The sequence below is a fragment of the Gnatocerus cornutus genome, chromosome 4 (assembly GCF_029298725.1).
Source record: "Gnatocerus cornutus isolate USDA-ARS CGAHR chromosome 4, icGnaCorn1.1, whole genome shotgun sequence".
NCBI classification, from domain to species: domain Eukaryota; kingdom Metazoa; phylum Arthropoda; class Insecta; order Coleoptera; family Tenebrionidae; genus Gnatocerus; species Gnatocerus cornutus.
The window spans coordinates 4332971-4351751 of record NC_142236.1 but is presented as its reverse complement, the minus strand read 5'-3'; the positions used below and the strand labels follow the sequence as shown (position 1 = coordinate 4351751).

General features: G+C 35.8%; 4 protein-coding genes and 1 pseudogene across 5 annotated transcripts in view; 3 read left to right on the top strand and 2 right to left on the bottom strand.

Moving 5' to 3' along the window:
* The first annotated feature begins 221 nt into the window (after window positions 1-221).
* Window positions 222-2310, top strand: LOC148176145 (UDP-glucosyltransferase 2-like). Its single transcript, XM_088035025.1, has 4 exons — window positions 222-1274; window positions 1320-1539; window positions 1585-1759; window positions 2305-2310. The coding sequence occupies exons 1-4, from the start codon at window positions 245-247 to the stop codon at window positions 2308-2310; spliced, it is 1431 nt and encodes a 476-aa protein (XP_087891151.1). The 5' UTR covers window positions 222-244.
* A 2745-nt stretch (window positions 2311-5055) lies between these two features.
* On the top strand, window positions 5056-6714 carry LOC148176144 (facilitated trehalose transporter Tret1-like). Its single transcript, XM_088034410.1, has 2 exons — window positions 5056-5145; window positions 5192-6714. Exons 1-2 carry the CDS (start codon window positions 5097-5099, stop codon window positions 6499-6501), a joined length of 1359 nt encoding a protein of 452 aa, XP_087890536.1. The 5' UTR covers window positions 5056-5096; the 3' UTR covers window positions 6502-6714.
* Window positions 6715-9354: 2640 nt separating this feature from the next.
* LOC148176142 (meiosis-specific nuclear structural protein 1) lies at window positions 9355-14743 on the bottom strand. Its single transcript, XM_088035024.1, has 7 exons — window positions 14712-14743; window positions 14438-14568; window positions 14183-14304; window positions 13854-14134; window positions 13688-13811; window positions 13169-13642; window positions 9355-9954 (listed from the first exon to the last, which is right to left on the bottom strand). The coding sequence occupies exons 1-7, from the start codon at window positions 14741-14743 to the stop codon at window positions 9430-9432; spliced, it is 1689 nt and encodes a 562-aa protein (XP_087891150.1). The 3' UTR covers window positions 9355-9429.
* Window positions 9902-10879, top strand: LOC148176143 (calaxin pseudogene; annotated as a pseudogene).
* The window catches only part of LOC148176140 (acid sphingomyelinase-like phosphodiesterase 3b), a 143565-nt gene continuing 139333 nt past the window's right edge, over window positions 14550-18781 (bottom strand). The window contains exons 8-9 of one of the 2 annotated variants that reach the window (XM_088033672.1): window positions 18471-18655; window positions 14550-15494 (exon numbers count right to left, since the gene is read on the bottom strand). In XM_088033672.1, coding sequence (XP_087889798.1) covers window positions 15275-15494; window positions 18471-18655 — 405 coding nt within the window. In that variant the 3' untranslated portion in view covers window positions 14550-15274. The remainder of the gene's footprint in view (window positions 15495-18470; window positions 18656-18781) is intronic. The other variant, XM_088033673.1, reaches the window with a different exon arrangement.

The window sequence follows — 18781 nt, the reverse complement described above, 5'->3', positions numbered from 1 at the left end:
ATTTATATAAAAACCTGCTTATCAAATTCACCTTGGAAATAAAGACTAAAATATAAAAACTAGTTAGAAAGCAACATATAGCTTAAATTTCCATTTGTATATCAGCAATTACTAGTTTGCATGTTTGCCAGCTATAAATTAAAAATGAAATGACCTTTTTTGATGTACTTATTCAAGGAAAGCTAACATTAATATTAGTATTTACAACAAATTTTGTGTATTTAGTTCTAGTTTACACGACAACATGTTCCTTCTACTAATGCTGCCACTAATTCAAAATTCCCATAGCGCCAACCTCTTAGGAGTCTTCATGTATCCCACACTCAGCCACCTGAAGATTTACCACCACGTCATGCAAGAACTGTCTTTGCGTGGCCACCAAGTCACTGTTTTAACACCAAAACCCTTCAACAACCCCAAATTGACTAACTTAACAGAAATCAACATTCATTACGACGCACCAGAAGGTATTGACATCATGAAAAACTTTTACCAAGATGTGGATAAATGTCAAACCATCAAAAACCTGCGCGAGATCTTACACACCATCGCCGAAAACGAACTCCAAACTGCTCCCTTCCAAAATTTCCTCCAAACGAAGCACCAGAAGTTCGACCTTATTTTCATCGAACTCTTCCACCCAGTGATGTTCGCAGTGGCGCGTCGATTCCAAGCGCCGGTGGTGGGAATGCTCTCAATGCCCCTCTTCAGCAATCACTTCGAGATTCTGGGCTATCCGAACCATCCGGTACTGTCACCGGATTTTATGCTGGGTTTCACTCCAGGGAAGTTAACACTGAAGGAAGAGTTCGCAAGTTTGTACTTTCTTTTTTGTACGAAGTACCACCACGAGTACGACTTCCTGCCGCGGGCTCAACAGCTCGCGAAGAAGTACTTCGGGGATGATTTCCCCGACATTGGAGATGTTGAACGGAGCGTTAGCATGATCTTTGTTAACACGCATGCGGTATTCCACGGGCTGCGCCCTCGAGTACCCGGAATCATCGAAATGTTACCTTTGAGTACCATTCCTGTTGCGAAGCTCCCAGAGGACTTGCAAACCGCTTTGGATTCCTCACCAGAAGGTGTAATTTACTTCAGTTTAGGCTCGCAACTAAAAGTGGCGACTCTGGAGAAGAAGCTCCAAGATAAGTTTCTGAGTGCTGTCGCGGAACTACCCTTCAAAGTTCTCCTGAAGTGGGAACTCCCTTCCTTTCCCGAAAAACCAAAGAATGTTATTTCCAAACAATGGTTCCCTCAAAGTGACGTTCTTGGTACGTAAACCTCCCTTTAACTTTAGTGAAGAACATGATTTTTAGCACACCCCAATGTTAAGGCTTTTGTGACTCAAGGAGGACTGCAGTCCCTCGAAGAAGCCATCATGAGGGAAGTTCCTGTGGTCGTGCTACCATTCTTCGCCGATCAACCTCTGAGTGCGCGAAGAGTGGTGGATTTAGGAATCGGACAAAGTTTAGATCCGTCGCATTTCACCAAAGATGAGTTGAAGAAGAGTATTATCAACGTTGCAAGAACTGGAGGGTTGGTAAGAGTGTCGCCACGAACGCAAGTTATTTTGTTTTGCAGGTACAAGAAGAGGATTAAAGAAGTACGGAAAATAATGTTTGATAGCCAAAAAAGTGGAGTCAAAAGAGCAGTTTGGTGGTCAGAGTACATTTTAAGACACAAAACGATCAAGCATTTGAAGAACCCAGCCGTGGGTCTCTCGTGGTTTCAGTTTCTTTTGTTAGACGTTGGTTTGGTGATGAGTTTTTTAACAATCATATTTGTTCTTTGTGTTTGTAAAATTTGTTACTTTTTTAAAAAACATTAAAATAAAAATGTAAGTATTTATTTGTTTATGGAAATTGGAAGACTGCTTCAAAGTTTCATTAAAATTCTTTAAAAGTTTTCATTAAAAGTTTTTAATGAAATAACAGACTTTTTTCAAATATAAAAATTTACTATTTTTCAACTATTTTGACTTTTAATTTTTCGAAAAGTACTGCTGGTAGAGAAAAAATAATGACAGTGCTGCAATCTTTGAACAGTTCTTTATAAAAAAAGTAAACTTCATCGCGATAATCTTCATTTTAAGTGCTCTGTATCAACCTAGAGCCAAAAGCAAATTTCCTTAAAACTGCTTTAAATTTTTTCCTCAATTTTGTGTTTATGTTTCGTTACGCGAAAAGTACTATTTGTAGATAATAAATAATGACAGCATTGTATTCTTTGAATAATTCTTTATAAAATAAGGAAATTTAATCGCAATAAGCTTCATTTTAACAACTCTGTTTCTTCTTCTAGAGCTAACCGCAGGAATTTTGGAGGGTCTATTTTAAAGACATTTTCTCTGCGACGTCTTGAAAAAAATTAAGATTTTCTTTATCGAAATTGGAAGACTTCTTCATAATCAACACGCCTATAAAGTTTCCTTAAAATTAATTCGGTTTTTGTCGAGAAAAAAAATCATAAAACGAAAATTTTGAAGTGTCAATTTTTTTTGTTAATTTTGCCTTAAAATTTTGCAAAAAGTAGTGTTTTTAAAAAAGAAGTAACGACACCACCATGTTCATTGAACAATGCTCTATAAAAAACAGTTAATTTTTATCACGCTCAGCTTTATTTTAACGACTTTAGGAGAACTAGAACCAAAATTTGTGCAATTTTGAGATTTGAGTTTAAAGAATTTTTTCTTGAGACATTTTTAAGAAAATTTGGTTTTTCTTAGTGGAAATCAAAAGATCATATTGCAGTGTATATATCTATACAATTTTCTTCAAATGTCTTCAGTATTTTCCAAAATAAAAGATCTTTTTTCAAAATTTGAATAATTTTTAGATTAATTCCGTTAATCGAGAAATAAGCCAATTTTCTTCAAATTTGACTTTAAATTTTAGGAAAATCAGTGGTTCTAAAAAAAAGTAACGCCACCACTGCATTCTTTAAAATACATCTATAAAATCAGTTATTTTTTATCACGCCAAGCTTTCTTTTAACAAGTTTAGGCGAGCTAGAGCCAAAATTTGCGCAATTTTTTTCTCGAAACCTTTTCAAGAAAATTTGGTTTGTCTTCGTGGGAATCAAAAGAACACACCGCAGTGTATATATCTGAACAATTTCCATTAAATATCTTCAGTATTTTACAAAATAAAACAACTTTTTTCAAAATTTGAATCATTTTTGGATTAAATCTGTTAATCGATAAATTAGCTAATTTTGTTTCACTTTGATTTTAAATTTCAGGGAAAACAGTGATTCTAAACAAAAAGTAACGCCACCACTGCATTATTTGGACAGTTCTCTATCAAAAACAGCTAGTTTAATCACGCTAAGTTTCATTTAAGCGAATTTATACGACTTAAAGCCAAACACGCCACTATTTTGAAGAATTTTCTCGTTCTGTTTTTAAAAAAGTCGAGTTTTTCTTCGTAGAAATCAAAAGAACTCATTAGAGTCTCTACGCCTAGAAAGTTTCATTCAAACTTTTCAAATAAAAAACTTTTTGGAAACATGAAAATCTTGAGAATCCTTGCTGGCAACTAAGGAAAGCTTCAATCTTCTTTCACTTTAACATGAAATGTTGAGAAAATTGGTAACTTGTGGCAAAAAATAACGACACCAGACGATTCTTTAAGAAATTCTCCACAAGATAAGGTTAATTTCAAAGCCTCAAGGTTCAATTTAACGATTTTGTGGTAATTTAGAGCCAAAGATGCGCTACTTTGAGGTTCAACTTTGAAGAAATTTGTCTCAGTGGCGTCCTAATAAAATTAAAATCTTTTTCGTGGTGTCGAAACAGTGTATGCTAGTCTATAGAGATGTACAGTTTAATTAAGATTCTAGAGGATTCTAGACGTAAATCAAAATCTTTAATTTTAAGTTCTCAATAAATAATTTTGAAAAAAAAATTATCGTACTTCTCTACTTAAATAATAAAAAAAAATTGAAAATTGGTAGAACTGGAAACGAAAAGGTAAGAAAGAAATGATGCCAAAAAAAACTAAAGAATTGTAACAATTTTTAGAACCTCTAAAGTTTCCAAAATTTCTACAGTTTCGTATTTTTTAGAATACCAGATTCCAAAAAATACAAAAATGTATTTAGATCTTGACCATTTTGATCTCCATTTTTTGCTCTCAAATCTCTCAAATATTTTGTTACCAGATGTTAAAATTGCAGCGACGGTGTTAGCTCAGACATGATGTTTTTCTCAATGACTCAATTTACATTTAAATCGACTATTTTCCACACTTTCTATGAACTGCTTTAACCAACATTTTTTTCACTAGAGGATTTAAAACGTTGTTTGAACAATCTAAAATTTTTTAAAATACCTGTATTCAGTTGTTTATTGAACGATGATGTTATCATCTGCTACTTTTTATTTTTATATTAGGCTTAACAAATTTCAGAATTTTTGAAAAAACTGGATAGCTTGTCAAAAAATACCATTATAAAAAAATTAAAATTTTTAAATTTCCTAAAAAACTTTTATTTCTGTTGTTTTGGAACTTGTTGAGATAACTACTTTAAACTTGCTAACTAGATTTAAAAAAATATAAAATTATTAAGCAAGGGTAACATTTAAAAAAAATCGTTTGTGATTTTAGAATTTTGAAAATTCCTAAAAATACGTGTAAGTTTAAATTGAAATTTTCTTAAATTGTTTAATTTAAATACAAAATTATCATCAGGACGTTACAAATTTTGGAACTTTTTATTTTGTTATGAATCCAAAATTTTTCCGAATTTTTAAATCGTTCCATAAATTAGTTCTTTGCTAAGCTTTGATTAGTTTAAACTTTCTTAATGAACTTACAAAATTGCAAAAAAGACAAGAAACAATGCAAATTTCAAAAATAAATTTGAGAATCATTTAGAACCTATAAACCAAAAAACCCTAAAAGTCTAAAGACGAAGAAAAGTCTAGAAACCAATGCGTCACCACCATTTTATTATTATTTTCTTTATAATTACAATTTTAAATTACCTCTACTTTGAATGGACTCCGATAATGCCAGCAATTACCGTCGCTCGCGCGATATAACATGACCACTTTCTCAACCATTTAAAAAAATTTACTCCTCGAACAAATCATGCCACTCCAAAGACTTACAACCACCGAACTCTTATCATCAATCTCAGGTACGTCACTTGAACCAATTGTCGCACTTGCTAAAACCTTGTACAGCATCCGCAGTGTTCATTTCTGAAGGAATGCACCGCGGCTGGTCCGCCCCCACTCTACCCAAACTCCAATCAGAGAACAGTACCATAAAAATCTCCTCCAATGATCCCATGGGATTGGAAGCCGTGTACTTCGCCGGCGAACTACTGTCAATCCCATTATCAGTATATTTGATTGATAGAATCGGCCGGAAGAAGTCGATTTTGATAAACTCAGCGCTGGGAATGGTGGCGTGGCTTCTTATTGCTGTGGCTGGTGATGTGGTACTCTTATATATAGCGCGACTCCTTGCCGGGGTGACCGGGAATATCAGCATGATCGCCGTGCCTATTTACATCTCTGAGACGACGAACTCCAGCGCCAGGAACGTCTTTCTCGGGATGGTCAGTTTCGCGCAGACCCTCGGGATCTTGCTGATATACTCTTTGGTACCATTCGTCCCGTTTTACGTCCCTTCTCTTGTCGCGGAAGTCGTGTTGGTTTCCCAACTCGTCGTCTTCTCCTTCATGCCGGAGTCCCCGTACTACCTCATCCTGCAAGGCGAAGAGACCCTCGCCCGCGACACCTTAAAGCGTCTCCGAGGGTCGTACCACCAAGACGAGTTCAACGAGATTCTTTTAACTGTGTCTAAACCCAAAGAAAGGGAGACGCAGTACCAGAAGCTCCACGACCTCTGCACGGAAAAATCCAACAGAAGAGCGCTTGTTCTGGCCACCATCCTCTACGCCTGTCTTCAATTCAGCGGCTTCAGCGTCATTTTAATGAACGTGGACGGCATCCTCACCGCAACCAAATCCATCTATCTTGACGCCTCCATCGCGGAGATCATCTTCGCCGTGTTGGTCCTCACCGGAAACTTCTTATGTCTGATTTGTGTGAACATTCTCGGGAAGAAAAAGATGTTGCTGTTGTCCTCCGTGACGGCAACAATCTGTTTCCTCACCCTGGGAGTGTACTTTCACTTCTTGTCCTTAAACATCGACGTCATCTCCGTCAGTTGGGTCTCCACGGCCGCGGTGAGCGCGTACGCCGTCTGTTTCTTCCTCGGTCTTGGTTCTTTGACTGAGCCCATGGCGGCGGAGTTGTTCGCGACGGGGATAAGAGCTACGGGGACGACTTACATGAACGCGGTGGATTCGTGCTTCGGGATGTTGTCAATTTTATTGTACAATTTATTGATTAGTGAGTGGGAGGCGGCAGCTTACTACTTCTTCGCGGTTGTTAATTTAGCGAGCTCGTTTTTTATATTCTTTGTGGTTCCTGAGACGAACGGGAAGTCGTTGCATCAGATTCACGACGAGTTAGAAAAATGATTGTAGGTAACTTTCATCAATGTCAGTTTGTGTGTAACCTTAAAGTGGCAGTGCTACCAACAGATTTCAAACTCCAAAGTCCATATAGATAGTGAGAAATAAATATTAATAATTGTAGAAATTGTTGCGACGAGGTATGTCGTATAAAAATGTTATTTTTACTTTAGAGTTGTAGATAAGCAGTCGTGGTTTTGCATAATTGTACGACTTAAATTCGGGTCAGATTTTTTGGAACTTTTTATAATATGAATTTTTAGGTTTCGGTCGGAAATATGTTCGTTTGTGACCCTTGAAAAAGTACTGAAACTTTTTTCCGCCAGTAGTGGGCGCTTCACGTCTTTTCTAATTAAAAAAAATATATTTTAGCTAGGCATGCGAGTGTTGGCGTATTTTATTTCCGAGCTACCGAGGCGTGCCAAGGGTTGTTTGCATTTTCCTTTGGAACTAGCGAGGCGTGGCAAGCGTTTTTCGTATTTTACTTCCGTACCAGCGAGGCATGCTGAGCGTTTATCATATTTTGTTTTAGAACTAGCGAGGCTTGCTGAGGCAAGACGCATTTTTGCGTTTTTCAATTATTCTTGGCTTATTTTTATAATATAATCTTCTCATTATCATGTGAAATTTTTTGATTTTGTAAGACAAGTCTTTTATTTAATATTTTTGATTTTTTTTTCTTAATTTTTGTTTTCAGATCGTTTTATAGTTATGCAATATAACGTTTTATCCAAAATTACAAGCTCAACTTTTTTGTCACAGTGGAATAAACTAATTTGTTACCTTTGTGTAATAATTTTGTATTTAAGCAGATGTAGTTAGCAAGGTCAAAGTAATGATCACAAGTTTTAAAACAACTGAAATAAAATTAAAAATTTAAGATTTAAAATTAGAAGTGAATCCGTCATTCCTCATAGTTTGCCACTTATTTGATATTGATATTTGGGCTAAATCTACATTCATTTGATCACTCTGTAAAATATCTTGTTAGGCAACAAAGTATTTATCAAAAAATGAGTCATTAAAAAATACAATGACGTGCAGTGAACACCTATAAGTATAGTTTTTCTTATGCTATGTGTTTATTATTTAAATGGGAAAAAAATGCCAAGCCAAGATAACGATAAAAGAAATAAAAATAATAATAACAGGCTATACGTATAATAGATACTCTTTCTTTTAGTATTTTTCATGAAATTAAAACTTACTCGTCTAGAAAAAATCAAGGTCGTGCTTACTCACCTTTTTAAGTACCTATAAAAAGATAAAAAGCTCACAAAAAAATCCTAAATTTGTCATGACAAACCTGTCACTTAAACAAAAGATGTCCTTTATTTTTTTTAACAACTAGTTCATCAATTATTCATTTTGATATAATCTACAGTTCGGGCCTTTTTACGACCACAGACTTTCCGTGAATCACCCTGTATATATCGGGTGTTCATTAAAATTCCCCTCGTGACGTCAGCTTGAATGTCGTAGCTTAATGCAGACGATCAGTAAGTCTGTCAACCATCAAACTTGAGAGATTCGTGATTCTACAGGGTGTGTCAATAAAACTCTCTTTTCCGCTTCACTGGCCATTAATATAATCTACAGTTGGGGCCTTTTGCGGCCACAGACTCTCCATGAATTACCCTGTATATATCGGGTGTTCACTTAAATTCCCCTAGTAACGTCAGCTTGAATGTCGTAGCTTAATGCAGACGATCAGTAAGTCTGTCAACCATCAAACTTGAGAGATTCGGGATTCTACAGGGTAGACCAATAAAACTCTCTTTTCCGCTTCACTGGACATGAATATAATCTACAGTTCGTGCCTTTTTACAGCCACAGACTCTCCATGAATCACCCTGTATATATCGGGTGTCATTTAAATTCCCCTCGTGACGTCATCTTGAATGTCGTAGCTTAATGCAGACGATCAGTAAGTCTGTCAACCATCAAACTTGAGAGATTCGGGATTCTACAAGTGACCCAATAAAACTCTCTTTTCCGCTTCACTGGACATGAATATAATCTACAGTTCGGGCCTTTTTACAGCCACACACTCTCCATGAATTACCCTGTATATATCGGGTGTTCATTTAAATTCCCCTCGTGGCGTCAGCTTAAATGTCGTAGCTTAATGCAGACGATCAGTAAGTCTGTCAACCAACAAACTTGAGAAACTCGTGATTCTACAGGGTGTGCCAATAAAACCCTCTTTTCCGCTTCACTTGACATTAATATAATCTACAGTTCGTGCCTTTTTACAGTCACAGACTCTCCATAAATCACCCTGTATATATCGGGTGTTCACTTAAATTCCCCTAGTGACGTCAGCTTGAATGTCGTAGCTTAATGCAGACGATCAGTAAGTCTGTCAACCAACAAACTTGAGCAACTCGTGATTCTACAGGGTGTGCCAATAAAACTATCTTTTCCGCTCCACTTGACATTAATATAATCTACAGTTCGTGCCTTTTTACAGCCACAGACTTTCCGGGAATCACCCTGTATATATCGGGTGTTCATTTAAATTCCCCTCGTGACGTCAGCTTGAATGTCGTAGCTTAATGCAGATGATCAGTAAGTCTGTCAACCAACAAACTTGAGGGATTCGTGATTCTACAGGATGTCCCAATAAAACTCTCTTTTCCGCTTCACTTGACATTAATGTAATCTACAGTTCGTGCCTTTTTACAGCCACAGACTCTCCATGAATCACCCTGTATATATCGGGTGTTCACTTAAATTCCCCTAGTAACGTCAGCTCGAATGTCGTAGCTTAATGCAGACGATGTCAGTAAATCTGTCAACCAACAAACTTGAGAGATTCGTGATTCTACAGGGTGTGCCAATAAAACTCTCTTCTCCGCTTCACTGGACATTTATTTAATAAAATGAGTAAAAACGTACAAAAATACAAATTTCCATCACGATTTCCGGTCCTCAGTCATGACTCACAACATCGCTCCCCAAATGGGGTAAATCGTCAGCCCTCAACACCCCCTTCGGCAGATACCCAATGAGATTCTTCGCGTGCTCCTTCAGCAACCTTAACCTCTCCTCCTCAATGACCCGTTTCCTTTCTTGCGCCTCCAGTTCCTCCTGTTCTTTCAGTTTGAGCAGCACCTGCATCTCTTCCGCGTGTCGCCGCCGCTTCTCCGCCATCATCCGTTCCACCTCACGTCGACACTCCAACATCTTCATTCTTCTCTTTTCATTACCAAGTTGTTCGAGTTTTTGGTCTTCGACCATCTTTGCCATGAGCTCTTCTTTGTACTTCGCGTCGGCCGCGGCTTCTGATTTTAGCCGTTCTTCCCTTGCGATCATCTGTTCCATGAGCGACTCTCGGACTTCGATGCGCTTTCGGAAGGCTTCTTCGATGGCGGCGCGGTGTTGCTGCTCGAGCGCTTGCTTCTGCTCCTCCACGTAGAGCTCTTGCATGATTTCCTCGCGCTCTTTTCGCCTCACCTATAGAGAAAAAACTCGCTCAAAAAATTGTATCAAGCAACCAGATATCAATGTCACGCGTTTGAAATTCCAGCATGTCTTTCGGTCAGAATTTGGACTCCTCCATGGACTCCATGGAGGAGACCCGCTTCAAGAAGAAGCACTCGGAGCTCATTCAAAGACTCGCGAAGAAGCTCCACTTCACCTACACCGAACTCGAGTGCATCTTCATCATCTACTACAAGCTCCAAAAAGAAAACTCCGAAAAGAACGCCAGTGGGATAACCAAAAACCAGTTAAGAGACGTCCTCCACAGCGGGCTTGACATGACGGACGACTCCCTCATGGAGAGGATCTTCGCGGTTTTTGAAAAGGGCCCCGGCACCACTGTGACGATGGAGACGTGGGCCACCGCGCTGTCTTTGTGGCTGCGAGGGACTTTGGAGGAGAAGATCGACTATTGTTTCGCAGTGAGTACGAAGGAGAAGTGGTGCTAAAGAAGTAGGTCTATGATCTTCTAGGCGATGGTCTGATCGGGAGGGAGACTATGTTCCAGTTTTTACGCACGTCTTTGATTAGTCAGAGTAATGACGACGACGCGGAGGAATCAGTGAAAGACATGATCGAGGTGATTACCAAGAAGATGGACGTTGACCGCGATGGTAAAGTCTCTTACAACGACTACAAGACGACGGTTCTTCACCAACCTATGATGTTGGAAGCGCTGGGGCAGTGCCTCCCGACACGAGAAGCCGTGTTCACTTTTCTCTGCACATTCACCCACAGAATAAAGAAAGTCTAGACGTGCAACTGGTGCGTGGTCTTTCATTTAACACAAAAGTGGCGATTTGAAATGGAAATGACAGGCAGAGGTCTCAGTTTTATCTAACTATTTAGTAAAAGAAACAAATTTCTCCGATGATAAATTGGCCAAAAATGACAGAATGTCGACTTAAATGTTATAAAAATGAAAGTAAGATAAGAAGAAATGATCATTGAGGTTTACAAATATTGTAAAGTGACAGTAAAAAGAAGGCAAACGATCATAAGTTGACTAAATTGCAAATACAGCAGTGTAAAATGACAGCAAACCATCTCAATTTGACGTGAATTCTACTATGACAATAAATAGACAATGTAAAATGACAGTAAGGTGACAACAAAAAAATATAGATCGAGGTCAAAAGTATAAAAATGATTGTTCAAAATTGTTGATTTTGAATTTTTTTTAAACATGTGTTTTTTGTTCCATAATTCCAGAAATACAGCAATGTAAAATGACAGTAAGATGACAACAAAAAATCATAGGTCGATGTTAATAGTATAAAAAATGACCGTAAAATTATAGGAAAATTTTTTGACCTAAATATTCCATAAAAAATAAAATTCTGCTGAAAAGATATTTAGTATAAAAATGATTGTAAAATGACAATAAAAGATCTCAATTTGACCTAAATCTTCCATTAAAAAACAGAATTCTGCTGTGACAATAAATAAAAAACAATATAACAGTTAGATGACAACAAAAAATCATAAGTTGACTTAAATGTTATAAAAATGATTGTAAAATGACAGTAAAACGAAAGCAAACGACCATAAGTTGGCTCAATTACGATAAAAATCAATATTCTACCAAAAACAGAATTCTACTGTGACGATAAATAGTATAAAAATGACTGTAAAATCGCAGTAAAACGGAAGCAAAAGTTTATAAATTGACTCAAATGCTATAAAAATGATCAAAGTTTGATTTACCGCAAATTTAGCATTGTAAAATGATAGTAAAAAGTTCAATTTGACCTAAATATTCCATTAAAAAAAAACAGAATTCTGCTGTATGATAAATACAAAATGACAATAAAATGAAAACAAGAAATTAAAGGTCGACGTAAAAGGGCTAAAAATAATTGTGAAATGACAGTAAAACGAAAGCAAAAGATCATAAATTGATTCAAATGCTAAAAAAATGAAGTAAATTCAATTAGCCACAATTATAGCATTGTAAAATGATACTAAATCAGTAAAAGATTCCAATTTGACCTGAATATTCTATAAAAAGAAACATAATTCTCCTGTGACAATAAACAGAACATAAAATGACAGTAAAATGACAACAAAAGATCATAGGTCATAGATCATCAAAGGTGTAAAAAAATGATTGAAAAATGACAGTAAGCTGATAAAAATAATCATCAGTGTTAAAAAATTATTGTAAAACGACAGTAAACGACCTGAGACGATAAATATAAAATGATGGTAAAATGACAACAAAAAATTTTAGGTCAATGTCAATAGTATAAAAATAATTGTAAAATGACGGTAAATCGAAAGGAAACGATCATAAGTTAACTCAATTGCTATAAAAATGATGAAAGTTTGATTAACCACAAATACATATAGCATTGTAAAATGACAGTAAAAGATTTCAGTTTGACTAAAATATTCCACAAAAACAAAATTCTGCTGTGACGCTAAATATGAAATATAAAATGACAGTGAGATAACAACAAAAAAATTATAGGTCGATAGGTTAATTGTATAAAAATAAAAGTAAAACAAAAGAAAAAGATGATAAGTTGCCTTAATTGCTATACCCACAAATACAGCATTGTAAAATGACAGTAAAAGATCTCAATTAAATCTAAATATTTCATAAAAACAGGAAATATAAATAGACAGTAAGATAACAACAAAAAATAATAGGCCAACGTCAATAGCATAAAAATGGTTGTAAAATGACAGGAAAACAAAACCAAAAAATCATAAATTATTTCAAATGCTATAAAAATGATGCAAAATTTAATTAAATCAAATATAGCATTGTAAAATGACAGTAAAAGTCTCAATTTGACCTAAATAATCCATAAAAGATAGAATTATGTTGTGACAATAAATAAGAAACATAAAATGAAAGTAAGAAGATAATTAAAAATCATAGGTTGATGACAATAGTATAAAAATGACTGCAAAATCACAGTAAAACAAAAACAAATGTTAATTGACTGACATGCTATAAAAATGATGAAATTTTAATTTACTACGAATACATTGTATTGTAGTAAGTATTGTAAAATGACACTAAAACGATAGCAAAATAACATAAGTTGACTGAAATAATATCAACTTGATTTGCCACAAAAATAGCGAAGTAAAATGACAGTAAGATGACGACAAATGATCATAAAATCGACGTAAACGTTATAAAAATGACCCCAGAATAAAAACCTCTCCTTACCTCTTCTTCATACAACTGCTGTGCGATGTTCGCCGTCAACTGCGTCCTAATCGCTTGACTCTCTCCCCTCAATTTTTCTCTAGCTTGCATCTCCATCGCCTTATTCATCACGAATTCTTGTATCCTCTGGTTCTCCCGTTCGATTTCCTCTTTTTCCTTCCTCCTCCAGATCTGCTGAGCGCGTTTAAACGCGTCCATTTCCTCCTTCGTCTTCTGCATTTTACACATCTTCTCCTCGCGTTCTCGCTCGTCTTCCGCGTGAATCCTCTGGACGATATCATCAATCATCTTCTTCTCTCGGAGGAACTCGTCGTACAAATACCGCTTGCGCTTTTCGTTGACGATCATCTGGTCTTGGAGCTCCTGGCGGTACTGCGCTTTCTTCTTCATGTGCTCCTCGGCGACAATCTTATTAATCTCCTTCATGGAGATCTGCGCCTCCTGGAGCTGCTGGAACTCTTCCTTCTGTCTCAACTATTGAGAGAATTAGCGGAGGTATGAAACAGTCGGTTAGTTTACCTTATCCTCCAACTTCTTCGCGTTTTTCTCCGCCAGCTGCGTCGCCAACTGCTTTGAAGTGTACGCCGTCCGTAACTTCGCCTCGAGTTCCCGCAATTCAGGGCAATTTTCCCGAAGACTCTGCCTGAAAACTGAGATTAGCTCGGTCGTAACCTTCGGCTCCTACCTTAGCTTGAGTTCGCAGAACTCGGCGCGTCTCATCTTGTCCAGTTCTCGAGCTAGGGCTTCAGTTTTCTGAACACGCTCTTCAGACATTGCCTCTCGTTCTTTGGTTTGGAATAACCGATCGGCTGTCTCGCGTTCACGTCGCTGGTAGTGCATGCATCGCTCGAGATTGCGAAAACGGTTCTTTTCGACAAGGTGGAGCTTGTTGCGCTCGATTTGCTCATTGTACAGCATTTTTTGCGTTTCTTCGGCCAGCTTCCGCTTGCCATCGGAGTTCAGTGCCTAAAAGACAAAATTAGAAATTAAGAAGTGAAAAGAGTCTTTACTTACCATTTTTTGGGGGTTTAAGATGTTTTGTTGCGACTCAATTTGTATTTGACAGGTGACATTAGCACAAACAACAGAGGTACCAACCACAACACCAACTGTAGAAAATGACAGATGTGAACAAACTAGTTACTGGAAGTTTAAATATTCGATCCCATCCTTTTATTTTTAGGTTCGGCGACTCTATTTGAACACAAAATAGCGCTAATAATAAATTTGTACCGATATTAAACCAATAGAACGTGTTTTAGTAAAAACGCAACACCTGAGTGAAGTGAGCTGCGTTATTCAGCACCCTTGTGCTGTTTTTGAGGTGGCGGATAGGTGGCGTTTTAATCGTTAAAAAAATGTTAATAATTTCAGTTTTATTATTCAGATTCAAAACAAAACTTTAATAAAAATACAAAACAATTAACACATTAGATTAACAACTACGTACAACAATTAGTTCAAGTATTCACAGTGGCATAGTTACATTTCATTTTTAAAGCATAAAAATGGTCACAGTATCAAAACATTTCGTTCAACATACATAGTATAGCTATTAGAGTTCTGAGAAAACATAACGATGACGATGCGCCTGAAGAAGTATCGAAGTGAGACGAAACGTGGCTGCAACAGGCACATCTCTACATCCAGAATAAAAGTCAACAACATGAGTCAAGATTATACAATAGACAGTTATATAGTAGTGCTATATAATAGCAAATTTTGGTCATTTTTGTCGCGTCCAACAGTCATTTATATACACATTTTAGAACATTTAAATGATATAAAAATACATGAAATCGTTTACTTAAATTAAGTACGTTATCACACAAGAACACATCTCGTCTTGTCATCCTTACACGTCCTGGCAGGATTCGTAGAATACACACGCAGCGGAAAAACGGAGACTTTTTGGTTTTGTCACATAAAAAGCTTCTTCATACTTATTTACACTGTATATATAAAAATATTTTAGATAAATAGTGCATTCGTTCATCGTTAAATTTTAATAATACCAATTCCATTTATCCTAGTTTTGTGTGGCTCCCTCTGGCGTAAACCGTGAGCAACTACAACACCAGATCGGGGATTCACCAATTGAGTCTATCACACTCGACGAATCACAATTGAAATCAGTACGAAGAACAACGAAGATGCGCGAAGTGAAACGGAAGAGGAAGCGAGAGCACTAGCTGCAGTCTTCAAACAATGTTCGAATTCTTCGTAGTCTACGCGAGTTACAGCACAATAGTGGTTGTGAGCACAGTTGGCGTCGCAAGTGGACTGGGGGTTGCTGTACATGCGCACTGAGTTGGCCGTGTAGTACCTAAAACAAAAGATATATCAATGACAAAACTCTACTATGATAATTAAAAAAGACCGCTAAATGACACAAAAATGACAATAAGATATAAAAGATATGACAGAAGTTCGAATTTATACAGAAATAAAAATTTAAAATGACAGGTTTAAAATAGTAGTGTAAAATCACAGATATATGACAGATCTTCACTTTGAAAATCAGGAAATAAAGCTTAAATGACACTAAAATGCCAACAACAAATCAAATGACATTAAAAAATTTTAGTTTCATAAATTATCGAAAAATAACAGTAGACAAGGCAAAGTTCCCTTTTACACAAAATTATAAACTGAAAATGACAGGTTTGAAACGGTTATGTAAAATGACAGTATATGACAGAATTTTCTCGTAGATGGTCAAAACATAAAATGACTCAAAAATGACAAACAGGTCAATTAAATGACCAATGCGGGTGCGCAAACATAATAATCAAATAATGTAAAATGACAGTAAATGATCAGTTTCACAACTCTCAAAAAAATGACAGGTTTTAAGTGACTGTTATGACAGTTATATAACAGAATTTCACTCTTAATGATAAATAAATAACGTTAAATGACACTAACATGACAACGGCAGATGAAATGACAGTAAAAGATCATTTCATAAATTAATGACAATTTAAAAAAAATCGGAATTATATTAAAATAAAAATTAAAAATGACCGATACAAAATGACAATTTTATGACAAGATTCCACGTTGATGATCAAGAAATAGAATTTAATGATCTAAAAATGACAACAACAGATCAAACTTGTAAAATGACAGTTAACTGATCTATGGGGGCCCCCTGTCATAATCAAATAATTGTATAAAATGACAGAAAAAAAAATCATAGTTTAATAAATGCCAGAAAAATACTAAATAGCTTGCATTTACAATAAAATAATAATTAAAAATGACAGGTTTAAGATGGATATGTAAATTGACAGTTATATGACAAAAATCTACTTTGATGATCAAAAAATAGAACTAAATGACACTGAAATGACAACAGCACATTATAGTTGTAAAATGACAGTTAAATGATCAATGAGACCCGCAATCATAATCAAATAACTGTGTAAAATGACAGCAAAAAATCATAGTTTATTGAATGACAGACAAATGATAAATACAATTGACATTAGCTTACTGAAATAATAATTAAAAATTATTGACTACAAAACGGCAATGTAAAATGACAGTTATATGACGGAATTTAACTCTGATAATCAAACAATGAAGTTAAAGAAAACTAAAATCACAACACCAGACTGACGACGTAAAATGACACACATAATCAAAAATGACAGAAAAAAACATAGTTTAATTAATGACAGAAAAATGAAAATTAAAGATTACAGAAATTGCCATTTATGGTAAAATAAAAATTGCGAATGACAGGTTTCAAGTGGCAATGTAAAATTACAATAATATGACAAAATTATTCCTTGATAATCATTAAAATAAAGCTAAATAAGACTTAAAAAACCAAAGCAAATCAAAAATGTAAAATAACATTATGACAGTCAATCCAGAACCGCAGTCTTGATCAAGTAATGGTGTAAAGTGACAGTAAAAAATCATAGAAAAAATCAAAGTGTAATTATTGACAAGAAAATGACAATAAACGATGATAGAAATTGTCATAAAATAAAAATTCCCAATGTCAGGTGTAAAGTCGCAAAGTAAAATGACAGTTATACGACAGAATTCCACTTTGATCATAAATGTAAAATAACAGTTAGACAGTCAATACAGGCACAGCAGTCATGATCAAATAACAGGGAAAATGACAATAGACGATTATAGCTTAATGGATAAAAAATATCAATTTGACAAAGCAGCATTTTACATTTCAAATAAACTAGTGTTTTAAAATGGTAATGTAAAATGACAGTATTAGGAAGTAATAAAAATAACAGAGAAATGACGCTAATCGCTATAAATAGTCATTAAAAATGACTGGAAAAGGCAAATGTAATAAAAGACAATAAGTAGTAAGCAGTTGATAAACAACAGAAGCCTCCTCTGGTAAACTAAGTCACAGCACGTCAAAACTGGAATGACCCACTTTGACAATAAAACTTTAGAAAATCTCCTGTCGCCATTGATTCGAATGAAACGACCACAGATTATAATTGTAAAATGACAGTTAAATGATCAATGAAACCCGCAGTCATGATTGACTGTGTAAAATGACATAAAAAATCATTGTTTAAAGAATGACAGAAAAATGATAAATATGGTTGACATTAGCTTGCATTAACACTAAAATAATAATTAAAAATGACAGGTTTAAGATGGATATGTAAATTGACAGTTATATGATAGAAATCCACTTTGATGATCAAGAAATGGAACTAAATGACATTGAAATGACAACAGCACATTATAGTTGTAAAATGACATGGTAAATGAACAGGGAATATGACAATAGACGATTATAATTTAATAAATGACAGAAAAATGTCAATTAGACGCGACAGAGCTTTGCATTGATAATGAAAAACGGTAATGTAAAATGACAGTATTTAGGAGTACATAATAAAAATGACGATAATGGGCACTTTGAATATACAGTCATTAAAAAACGACAGGAAAAAGCAAGTGTCATAAATGACAGTAAATAGTGAGCAGTCACTAAACGACAGCCTCCTCTGGAAAATAAAATGACAGCACGTCAAGACTGGAAATGACCCACTGGACAATGAAATCCCCCGGCGCCTTCGATCGCTTCGGAAATGACAGAAACAAACCGCGCACTGATTCGACCGTTGAAGGAAAATGATCAAATAACTCCCTGGTACGTGCCAGGCTCGCAACCCGACTTTGATTGACAGTCTAAAAATGACCGTAAACTGCCGACATCGATCCTCTTCTGCTTTAACTCGTCGAAAATCAGTTTACGCTCTTATCCCTGGAAATTCCCTCTCGTCCACTCCGAGATCCTCACCTGTCGAAAAAGGTGTTGTGGTTCACTGACGTCAACTTATCCGCGAGTTGGTGCAAAGTGTTTGGTGTTATCTCCGTGATTCCGTAATACGAGCTGAAGTTGTATTCTATCGCCCATTCCGCTTCACCTTTCGAATTCGAATTGGCCCGAGACAGATCGAGATAATACTGACTGTAGTCCAATACCTGTAAAATGAATTTCATTAACACACGGAATTGTCATTTTTTACGCGGGGAAATAATCTCGCTAATGTACCCGAAATGAGAGTAATTTTTGATGGGAGAGCAAAAAGCGCGTCATTACGGATGATT